Below are 12,090 nucleotides of genomic sequence, written 5' to 3' on the forward strand. Positions count from 1 at the left end.
TTTTTTCTTTCAAAAAACTGAATAAATTACACAATAATACATCTGACACAAAATGCTAGATATAGCAAAAATTATAAAACGTATTTTTTTGTTTTAATTTCAAGGTTCATTAAACCCTGTAGTTTAAAAAAAATATCATCTTCTGACAATTATTTCATGGTTCAAGCTTTACAGGGTAAATTCTTCATGGCATGGATAGATGGCATGTTTACATGATAGCATCACACAGCTGCTGCACAGCCATAATGGGAATTTCCTGTTCCACCACATCCTAAGGTGTTCTTTTGGATTGTGTTCTTGTGGCGTTGGAGGCCTTTTGAGTACACTGGACTCATTCTCATGTTCAAGAAAGCAGTTTGAGATGATATGAGCTTTGTGACATGGAGCATTATCCTGCTGGAAGCAGCTGTCAGAAGATGGGTACACTGTCGTCCTAATGGGATGGACGTGGTCAGTAAGAACAGTCAGGCAGGCTGTGGTTTGTAAATGATGCTCAGATGTCACTAAGGGGCCCAAAATGTTCCAAGAAAGTACATGTCACACCATTACACCCCCACAGCAGCCTCAACTATTGATACAGGCGGGACTGATTCATGCTTTCATGTTCTTCATGCCAAATTCTTGTGCTACTATTTGAATGTTGCACTTATGAGACCAGGCAAAAATCTCCAATTTCCAGTCTTCTGTTGTCTGACTTTGGTGAGCCTGTGCAAACTGTGTCTTCAGTTTTCCTGTTTAAGCTGACAGAAGTAGCACTTGGATTTGTTCTTCTGCTGCTGTTCATCTGCTTCATCTGCTATTGTGCGTTCTGAAACGCTCTTCTGCATTCATTGGTCGTAAGGAGTGGTTATTTGAGGCCTTGTTGCCTTCCTGTCAGCTCGAAGCAGTCTGGCTTCTGATCTCCTCTGATCTTTGGCATTTTTGTCCAGAGAAATGCTGCTCACTCATTTTCAGACCATTCTCCATAAACCCTAAAAAATAGCTGTTCAGGAAAATCTCCGAATATTAACAATTTCTGAAATACTGAGATTTCTGTATGGCATCATGAGCCATGTCACTTTTAAAGTCGCTTGAATCAGCTTTTCTCCCCATTCTGATGCTCAGTTTGAACTTCAGCAGGTCATCCTGACCATGTTCCATTCCTAAATGCTTTGAGTTGATAAGTTGTGATTGATTAATTAGATCTTTTTATTTGTAAGCAGTTGAATAGGGGTACTTAGTGAAGCATATTTGTGGATCTGGATGGTTAAATAGAATTTGTGTATATAAATGGTATGTTTTTTGTTTTACTTTTAATAAAAAGAAAATAAAATCTTCATGTTCCCACACTGATGTTATTTTTGTGAAGAATATTTTGGCATGTTCACTGAATTATTTACCTGTTGTTTATTTTACGTCCAGTACCTCAGCTGCTTGTCTTCCTCTCAGTCTTCAACTGACAAGCTGGCTTTTGATGTTGGCCTGCAAGAGGACAAAACAGGTATTTATTTGAACGATCAGTTAAAATACTTTCTTTGTTAAGGTATTTGCGATGCTCCCACCCTATATTGTGTTTTACAATTATAATATTTTTTAAATCAGCTGTCTGTGAACTGCTTGTTTCCCTTTGTGTTTATATTCTGTGTGTGGTTCAGGGGAGGCGTGTTGGTGGACTGTCCACCCAGCATCCAGACAGAGGTCAGAGGGTGAGAAGGTGCGTGTAGGTGATGACCTCATACTTGTGAATGTGTCTTCAGAGAGATACTTGGTGAGTCAGAACAAAACTGAAGTTTTCCTTAATGGCAAAAATATACTCTGAGTGAGCCTCCACTACGTTAAATATCAAGCACACTAACCTGGTTAAAAGTTCATTTTGTAGACAGTGAGGTAGCAGAAAAGGGTTGCACTTTTATATATTTTATGTTTAACAGCCATTTTATGGCTATGCACAGATATTTTTGGAATGACACCATGCTGTGATCTCATCCGCTGGGATCAGGTTTGGTCTATCGGTGGTGGGCCAGGGGACATTGTAAGTAGTGTATGGGAAAGCATAATTGTGACAAGAGCGGTGGCAAGGGAGCAGCGATCCATTACTAATGCTAAAAACAATCCTAGTTGGCCGGCTAGTCTCCATTGGTCGCTTGCCAAAAGCTCCAGCCATGACTGCATTTAGTGTTTGTTAACTACCTGCCCCTCAACAAGACTGACAAGAGGTTGGAATCATAATCAGAAGGTTAGGCTGGTTAGCATGTGAACCTCAGAGTTATTTCACACAGTACCTGGCAAAAGTTTTCTCATGTCTCGAATATGTTGTGTAGCTTAATGGCTTCAGATATAAAATAAAGACAAGTTGTATTTATTGTTGATGAGAATATATTTAATGCCATTTTGTTTTTTCCCAGCACCTTTCCTTCGGCACTGCATCTGACAACAAAAGCTTGAGTGACAGTCTGATTGTTAATGCAGCCTTCCAGCAGACCCTCTGGAGTGTTGCTCCCATCTGCTCTGGACACGCCGTTGCTCAAGGCAAGTTTTGTTTCCTTTTACTTTCTAAACATGTTGCAAAGTAGCTCCTTTCTCAATTTAGATAATCCACCTGATTCTTTTGCTCCCAACAAATACAGCTCTTTCAGTTTCTGCACTGCAGATAATATTAATATGTTGGTAATAAATAATACATCAAAGCTGTATTTTAATAAATTGAGGGGACCAAATGCTAGTTCATAAAGATGCTATGGGCTTTTGAACTATTATTAATTGTGTGCAAAATATAAAGTTAGTTCAGTGCTGATGCAGTTTAGATGGATTCCAGAGGTTTTCCACAAGTATTCAATTTAAAGCAGTTACACTGAAATAACATAAAATGAATATGTACTTTCAGCTTTAATTTTAACATTAACCATTTTCATACACAGGCTCAGAATTTCAGAGAGCAGATTCAACAAATTAAAACCATAATAAATCAAGTGTGTAGTTTTAATACTTTCTCAAGTCTGAAACCATGGGGATGACAGAAGAATTGGATTTCTGTGTTGTTGTTGTTGTTGTTTTCAGGTTTTTTGCAATTTAAAAAAAAAAGAAAAAACAGTCTATATTTTAGACACTTTTTGTTTGTTAGTTGTTCTTGGTGCCTTTTTTTTGCCCATGCATAACACTGGCTTCACAGAATTTTAATGAGGATATTGTATGTTTCTTCTCCAGCTTTTACATTCCCTTTTCCCCTCGTCATACTTCAGGTTGATCACTTATCCAAATAATGGTGGTCAAGCATTGCTCTAAATGTTTTTGGGTGTTTGTGGCAAATCTTTTTTTCCCTTTCTGATCTCGAGACTTGTTTTGCACCTTGTGGTGAGCCCTCTGTTTTTGCCCTTTTGAAGTCTTCTCTTTTGTGGCAAGTCTTGGGTTATAAGATTCCTCTTTCCTGGAGAGAATTCTTCACATGACTGGAGGGGAATTTATCTATAGCATGGAAATGACTCTATCACCACTGATGTCTTCCCTGGATGTAGGGTCACTTATGTGGTGTGTGCGTGTATCTCTCTGTGTGTGTTTTTGCTCTGTGCTAATGTTCCTGCTGTCTCCCTAATGGTTATATATTGTTTTGCAGCCCAAGGCCTGTCTTACTCACCACTTCACCTCTTTGACCACATGTTAGTGTGAAGGGGTTTAAATAACATGTGATGTCTGTGTTTCTTTATAAAATTCTGTTTAAGATCAGTCAAAAAGAAGCTGCAAATATTCAAACTTAAGGTTAGCAGTCGCTAGAGCTTTTACTACAGTTATAGATTACCTTTTGTGCTACTTCTGTGAAATGTTGCATGTTTTACTAACCACTTCAAAGCAATAAATGTTTTTTTTTTCTTGCTGACTCTAGGATACCTGAAGGGGGGTGAAACACTTCGGCTACTCCACAGCCATAGTGACGCATGTCTGACTGTTCCCTCTACAGAGCATGGAGAGGAGCTTCAAAGGTTAGTCGAAAAGACCAGTCTCCTCCCAAGTCAGCTTGCAGAAACGTCCTTTACTACTCTGACTATGTCTGTTTTCTTAATCTAGGATAATGCATTATGAGCTTGGATCAGTCTCCGGTCATGCCCGGTCTCTCTGGAGGCTGGAGATTCTGCGAGTTGTGTAAGTGTACAGGGAATGTGGCGTCCGCTCACTTTGAGTATCAATAAATATGTTGCTTTTAAGCGCTATTCTATTCGAGCTCTGTAGTTCTAATGTTGTTACTAGAAAATACCAGTATATAGAGAGGTAATGTTGTACGTATTGCACCAGGTCACCACCAGCCACAGAATTTCTGTTTTTGCCTGAAAGAGTGTGCACAATTGCTAGAGTCATACTTGATGTCATTGGCCCAGAACTTAGTCCCCCATGTCCCCTGCATGCTAATAGGGATTTTGACAGTTATGAGGAATAACTAAATGTTGTGGAGTGCTTGGTTTCTTCTCTTTATGTTTTCCAGTTGGAGTGGTAGGCATACATGCTGGGGCCAGCCATTCAGACTGTGCCACGTTACTACTGGAAGATACCTGGGTCTCACAGAGGAGAAAGGTCTGCAGCTGGTTGATCGGGACAAAGCTGACATCAATACAACCTCCTTCTGCTTTCGATCATCAAAGGTGAGGGGGGATATGAGAAATACACTGGACATTTCAGTGGTGTTCTGAGTCTTTAGAGATATAGACTGTAATGTCATTTGTTTGAGTTTTTTTGTGTTTATTAAAAGAGAAAAGTTAGAAAAATAAGAATATTTAATGCCTTTTTTTGTGTTTAGGAGAAGCTTGACACCAACACAAAGACTGATGTTGATGGGATGGGAATCCCAGAGATCAAATATGGAGATTCCATTTGTTTTCTTCAACATGTAGCCTCTGGGCTCTGGCTAACATACCAAGCTGCTGATGCCAAGTCCCATATGGGTGGAGCTCAGCGAAAGGTGAACTTGTATACTCAGTATTACTATAATAAGACAATAACTGGCAGTTAACCAACAGTGTTGGACTAAAGAATCTGGCAAAAGAATCTGTTGGATATAATTGCAAATGATGTGTTTTCAGGCAATTTTGCACAGTGAAGGGCATATGGACGACGGGCTGACACTGTCTCGTTCTCAGAGGGAAGAATCTCATACTGCCAGACTAATACGGAGTGCTGTTCTCCTCTTCACTCGCTTTGTAAGGTACAGGATGCTGGATTAAGACCTTCAGTCATTTGTGAATAACTTAGCGATGGTTTTTTACAGCTGCAGTGCTGGCTTAATGCTAAATGTCACACTACATGTCCGACTGAGCGTGGGTTTACAGCATTAGCTTTGTAGATATGTTTATGATATATACATACAATCAGAAGACCAGTGATGTTATTGTCTTGGCATTGTGGCTCTGATAGGACCTCCCCGCCCTCGTTTATGCGCACATGAAAAGCTGGAGGTGGGAAGAGCAGCAGCAAGATCCTCCAGAACTAAACAAAGCAGTCAACTCAGATACAGCGTCAAGGAAGGAGCTGGGCAGATTCAAGAAGCTTAAATAGCATGCCCTCTATGACACAACAAGTTAGCTGTGTAGATGGGTATCAGCTGATGTGGGCTGACACTGAGATCAGATGATCTGCAATGATTGCAGCTAAGCTTGACTTTGTGGGCTGCTGGAACTAATGCAAACGCTCTGTTTTTTACCTTATCTGATAATTTTGAATTGCCATGTCATAATTACAAGAAATCTGGAGGATGAGAATACTTGGGGCTCAGATACTGTCTGTCTGTCTCACATTTGGCTTTTTAAATTTTGAGTCTTTTATTTGTAAAAAATAAAATAAATTCATAGGCTAGTATAACACCTTCTGTCTTTACGCCATCAATCGAGAATAAAACAAGTTTGGCTGGTGATAGTAGCAGCAATTATAATACAAGACAATTTGGCAGACTTGTAGGTAGAGTCTAAAAACAAACTTTTTTTTTTCTTTAGGAAACTTGATGGTTTTAACCAAGAGATAAATATCCCCTCTGTCAGCCTGCCAGTGGAGACAGTGACACGCAGTCTGCAGGATCTGATCATCTATTTCAAGCCTCCACTGGAGGGGCTAGGCCATGAAGCTAAACAGAACAGCATGGCGGCGCTAAAGAATCGACAGAACATGTTTCAAAAAGAGGTAAATCGATAAGTGTGAATGAGTCCTACATGTGCTATGCCTCACGCTTCCCTAACTGTGCCTCCCTTTCTTCTCAGGGTGTGATAGATTTGGTCTTAGATTGTATTGACCGTCTACACCAGTATAGTAGTGCTTCTCATTTTGCTGAGGCTGTTCAGAGTGACACAGGAGAGGAGTGGGAAACCATCGTCAACCATTTCTATGAGCTGTTGGGTGAGAGCCGTATAGATGGCACCATACTTATTTTTTGAAGATACCACAAATATCTCCTAATCTGTTAAGGTTCCTCTTATTATCTTATCATCTGTTAATATTTTTGTTAATATTTTTTGTTTTTTTTGTTTTTTTCCTCTTAAGCTGCTCTGCTCCGGGGAAACCGTGCAAATTGTGCTAATTTCTCGGGTTCGCTGGACTGGCTGATTAGCAGGCTAGAACGGCAGGAGGCCTCTTCTGGTTGGTTGGATTTGCTTTATGTTTTCTTCATCAGCCATTGTGGATTGAAATTTTACAGTATATATTTATATTATATTTGACATTGGTTATCGTGTGTTGTCTGGGATTTATACCTAATAGTATAGAAGCATAGAGGTAAATGCAGGTTATCATCCACACAACAACGGGCAGTTATATTTACAGGAGTCCTGGAAGTTCTTCACTGCGTCCTTGTGGAAAGCCCTGAAGCTCTCAATGCCATCAAGGAACAACACATTCAGTCTGTCATCTCATTTCTGGACAAGCTTGGATGCAACCACAGGGTAGTGTGTAGAAGGCTTTTGTGTGTATTCAATATAAAAATAAGATTGAAGTAAAGTGCATGGATAATAAGTGATGCCGAATGGCCAGTAATTTCATTATTAAGCTTTTTGGCTACAGTGGCATGTCTGCATTAATTAAAAATAAATACAAAAAGTCCTTTGTTATTATCCTAGTTTTCTCTCAGAATTTGTCATTATGGGGCTTAAGCAAATTCCACATTTCTCACCAGTCTAGTAACATAGACATAGTGTTTCACTTTTAACAGCTATAATAACAGTTTCCAATCTGTTTCCTGATGTCTGATCATTTCCATTTGCTTATTGAGCTATTGCCACATGAAGAGCTGACAGGTTGTGTTCCAGGTGCTGGAGGTGCTTTGTTCTCTGTGTGTGTGCCATGGTGTGGCGGTGCGGTCCAATCAGAACCTCATCTGTGACAGTCTGCTGCCAGACAGAGATTTGCTACTCCAAACACGTCTCGTTAATCAAGTCACCAGGTAATTTTATAATCTGGTTTCCAAACAGGACCGCTTTTTGTTTTTGTGTTTTTGCCATTCCACTCATCCTTTTTAGTTTTCTGAATTTCTCTACATTCAGACAGAACTCTGATTTTGGATTATTGTTTTTTACTACACATAAAAATCAGATGCAAAGTAGCACAAAGAACAATATATTAAGTAGGTAGCTTTTACGGTTCTGTGCAAAAGTCTAAAGCCACCCCTCATTTCTTTATATTTTGCAATATACAGCAATTTCTCCCCAGGGTTTCCGGAGGTCTTTCAAAGTATATCTTTGGAAATTGGCTGCTTTTTCATTCATTTTCAGTCCAGTTGTTTAACCTAACCCTGCAAAAGCACCTGGATAGAAAAACCCACTGTGAAACACTTTCAATCATAGATTGGGCTCCCCAGAACCCAGACCTTAGCATTATTGAAGCAGTGAGGGATCACCTCAACAGAGAACAGAACAAAAAGCATCCAGCATCCAAAGAAGGGCTTTGAATGTCCTTTAAGAAGCCTGGAGAGCTGTTCCTGAAGACTACGTAAAGAAATTATAAGAAAGTTGCATTAAAGAGTTCAGGCTACACTGAAGAATGCTGACATTCAAGCTCGTTAGAAGTATACAAACATTTTGCCTTGCATACTTTATATCCATGTATGTTTGCAGATGTTTTAATATATCAGTGCACTTATTTTTCCATTATTTTAAAGTGAAATAAATATGAAATAATGGGAGGGTGGCCTAGAACCTTTGCACAATGCTGTATTTATGTTTGGCAAATAACTCAATAGGGGTTTCTTTCCCTGACTCTTCTCATGCTCGCACATGCATTTGTTTAGCTGAGTGTTATTTGTCAACTGTGGCGCTCCCACGGGCCTTGATATTCTTGTTTTTCATCTGTAAAGATGTCACATTCTTGATACTAGAAATATTTCAGATTTTTCTATAGCGTGACATTCGTTTTTTTTTTGTTTTTTTTCTCTTTTGGATTTAATTAAATACTTTCTTTTTTCCTCCAGTGTCATCTCTTCAATTGCTGCATCATTTTTTTAATTTTACATCTGAATAGATCGGAACAATAATGTTGATGTCAGAGCTTAGATGTCTTTGTCTCACCCTCGTCTCGTGAGAGTTTGGAAAGATTACCTTAAGCCCGAGGTGGTATGACTCAACGGAGGCATTTTTTTAGCCAGTTTCATCATAGTCCATGCTCTTCTTCTGTCTCTCAATATTTTTACCTGCTGTGCCAATCTGATCTTGTAGGCAGTTTCCATTTCCCTTTTCCTTTGAGCAAGTTTTTTTCAGCCCAATCTGCCCTTTCTCTGTAAGCAGCTGCCTTCTTTTATCATGCTTTTTTTCCCCATCAGCAGCCCATTTCATTCCTCAGGCTTTATAGCTTATTTTGTTTCATATTCTTCACACCTGCTCAGTCCATGCCCCAGCTCTCCTTTCCTCCTAAAGCAATTTCTCATTCTATCACTTCTTGTTCCAATAAATGCTTCATTAGTACATCTGCTTTCATTCTGATTTCCTTTATCTCATCAATTTTCTTTCTTCTCTCCCTCACCTACCACAGTGTGACAGTTCTTCCAGATGCTCTCTTCTTTTTACATTTTTGCCTTTAATCTATTCTTTCCATGCATTTTATCTAGCCTCAATCCAGCCTTTTATGAGTAAAACTAAAAACATGTATACTAGCTGGTATTTCAAATGCTGATTAAGTTTTTATTTACACAATAAAAGTGGCTTACTGACTTCAGTGCACTGCTTTTTTAATGGCTGGGTGCTTGGGAGTCCCATTCATAATTAAATTTCATTTGCTGGATTTACTGATTTGACATGAATCTAAATTTAAGTCCAAAGTTTAATCAGCTGAACTTTGGAGTTGTTGGAACTGCAAACCTAATTTAAAAAACAAAAAAACTTGGGACACTGTGTAAATTGTTAATGAAAACATAATGCAGTGATTTGAAATCTCAGATCAATAGAGCATGTTTTCTAGGTTCTATTTACAGTAAAACACAGGAAACATTTCAGATGTTTAAACTGGAAAAGTTTACCAGTTTTAGAAAAGTTCATTTTGAATTTGTTGGCAACACATCAACATATCAAAAAAGGATATGTTTACTACTAAGTACCGCCTTCTCTTCTTTTAACAATAGTCAATAAACATCTGAGGGGGGGCCTGAGGAGACCAGATGCTGGATATTTTGGATGAGGAATGTTGTCCCATGCTTGTTTCATGTACAATTCCAGCTGGTCAGCTGTCCTGGATAGACTTATTTTTGTTTCAACGAGGACCAAATCTCTCCAGTGATGGTGCCGTGTTGCTGCAGCATATGTAGTATGTGGCTTAGCGTTGTCTTGCTGAAATATCCACGTCACAATTATGCCTGTTATAGTGCAATGCAGCTGAAGAGCACAGCCATCCAATGTTGAATTTTCGCTTTGTTCTTTGTGCTTAGAGAGTCTTTTGATAATGTTATGTACTGTAGATGATGGGATATTCTAAATCTTCACAATTTTATTTTGAAGAACATTATTCTGAAATTGTTCCAGAATTTGTAGATACAATTTTTGGGTACTGAGAAACTGATGCTCTTTTTATGCCCACTCGTTTTACTTACCTGTTTCCAACAAACTTAATTAGTTGCAAAATATTACTTCAGCTGTTTCTTTTAAGTCTTGTTTACTTTTCCAGCCTTTTGTTGTCCCATACCAACCTTTCTGACATGTTTTGCTGCCATCAAATTCAAAATGAGCTAATATTTTTCATGAAATAGTAAAATGTCTCAGTTTAAACATTGGTTTCCCATGCTCTATAGTGAATAAAATCTGGGTTTATGACACATGCATATCGTTGCATCCTATTTTTACTTACATTTCACACAGTGTTTTATGTCATAAACAATTTCTGGCTGAGAGCACACAGCAACGTTATGCTGAAGTCTGTGGACACAAACTTAACGTTCACAAAGTTGGACTCTCTCCAAGTTAACTTGTAATTACAGACTATCAGCAGCACTTAAAAGTAAAAGTCCACTACCTGAATGTTTCAAACACTGAGCTTTGCTAATTAAGAGTGTCACAGCTTAAAAATGAGTTGTATGGGTGCACCATGTATCTAATTAAGTTGTCATATCAACGCAGAATGAATTTCACTTTTATTTGCGAGCAGACTACTCATATGCATTGTAAATTATTTCAAAATTAATTTATGATCACACCAAATACACTAAAATCTTAAAAGATGAGTTGACTGAAATTTCTCTGTCTTTTTTTGCCTTTTTTGCCACATTTCTCTGCATATTACAACAACAGCATGAGGCCAAACATCTTCCTAGCTATGGGAGAAGATTCATCCCAGTATCGCAGGTGGTACTACGAGCTGGTTGTGGATCACGTCAAACCCTTTCTCACATCTGAGCCCACACACCTGCGTGTCGGCTGGGCTTGCATGAAAGGCTACCAGCCCAGGCCGACAGGCGGCGAGGGCTGGGGGGGGAATGGAGTGGGAGATGACCTCTGCTCGTATGGCTTTGATGGACTTCACCTCTGGTCAGGTGAGGATGAGCTCAAACGGCTGATAAACAGCTTGGTCTGTTTAACATTATTGTATAACACTGATCACAAGAGTTTACAGGACGAGTAAACTCCACATACTCCAAAGACAAATATCAGAGTCTGTAGCTGTTACAAACATGATAACAAGTCAGTTTGAAAAACTTAGCACATTACTTTAGTGCCACAAAAGCTACACATGGGAGGATTACCATGGCAATTAAAGCACAAAATGCATTATAATAGATCATTTTTAATTTCCTTGTTCAGAATAATTGAAATGTCTGTAGTTAGTGCAATAAAAGCTGTGACTGCAATTGCTGAGCATCACTTAATTATCCACAGAGAACAATTAACATATTACTTTTTTCTTTTATGTTTAACGTGGACAGAAAAGAGAGAGAGCAGTGGAGGCAATTACAATCTCAGTTTTCAGTAGTGATGATTGCACTTCATCAAAAAAATAAAAACAAAAAACAAACCTCTGTATTTTGATAAAGATTTGCTTGTGCAACACAGACATCTCGTGTAAAACATGAAACGTGTCAACATTTTCTGGCTCGTTGCACTTTATTCTTATTTAGTGTGGACAGCAGTAGATTATCATTGATGTTTCTAATTATCAGGAATGGCTTTGCTGTGAGGCGTGTTCCTAAAGTGCCTTAATCTTTACAATATGTTTTACATTTATGAATGCTATAAAACATTCATTTGATTTGACTTTAGTTGTAGTGTTTCCATTTAATAAAGCACAAAGCACTTGAATTCCCATTTTAAGTTGTACAGAAACATTAAAAATGTAAATATGAAGACTAATGAGTGTGTCTCCTGAATCTTAGGCTGCGTGAGCCGGAAAGTCAGCTCCCCGTTCCCTAACCTACTAAAAGATGATGATGTCGTTAGCTGCTGCCTTGACCTCAGCATTCCCTGCATCTCATTCCGGGTCAATGGTCTACCTGTGCAGGGCATGTTTGAGAACTTCAATGCTAATGGACTTCTTTATCCTGTGGTCAGCTTCTCTGCTGGAGTCAAGTTAGTATCAATACTATTATTGTTTTTTTGGGTTGTTTTTTTTTTATGTTTTTTTTTTTTTCAAGAAATCCACAAAACAATAAATTTTCTCTTCCTCTTTTCTTTG

The 12,090-nt window shown here is 38.6% G+C and overlaps 1 protein-coding gene across 1 annotated transcript in view; it reads left to right on the forward strand.

Moving 5' to 3' along the window:
* Positions 1-12,090, forward strand: part of ryr2b (ryanodine receptor 2b (cardiac)) — an 89,267-nt gene that overhangs the window by 15,305 nt on the left and 61,872 nt on the right. The window contains 15 exon segments of the mRNA XM_013909395.1: positions 1,402-1,480; positions 1,635-1,747; positions 2,385-2,508; positions 3,857-3,953; positions 4,039-4,113; positions 4,451-4,607; positions 4,763-4,924; positions 5,046-5,167; positions 5,952-6,135; positions 6,213-6,348; positions 6,493-6,588; positions 6,772-6,890; positions 7,254-7,387; positions 10,713-10,954; positions 11,792-11,984. Coding sequence (XP_013764849.1) covers positions 1,402-1,480; positions 1,635-1,747; positions 2,385-2,508; positions 3,857-3,953; positions 4,039-4,113; positions 4,451-4,607; positions 4,763-4,924; positions 5,046-5,167; positions 5,952-6,135; positions 6,213-6,348; positions 6,493-6,588; positions 6,772-6,890; positions 7,254-7,387; positions 10,713-10,954; positions 11,792-11,984 — 2,033 coding nt within the window.

The sequence above is a fragment of the Pundamilia nyererei genome, unplaced genomic scaffold (genome assembly GCF_000239375.1).
Source record: "Pundamilia nyererei isolate P.nyererei 1_Seehausen unplaced genomic scaffold, PunNye1.0 scaffold00024, whole genome shotgun sequence".
Classification (NCBI taxonomy): Eukaryota; Metazoa; Chordata; class Actinopteri; order Cichliformes; family Cichlidae; genus Pundamilia; species Pundamilia nyererei.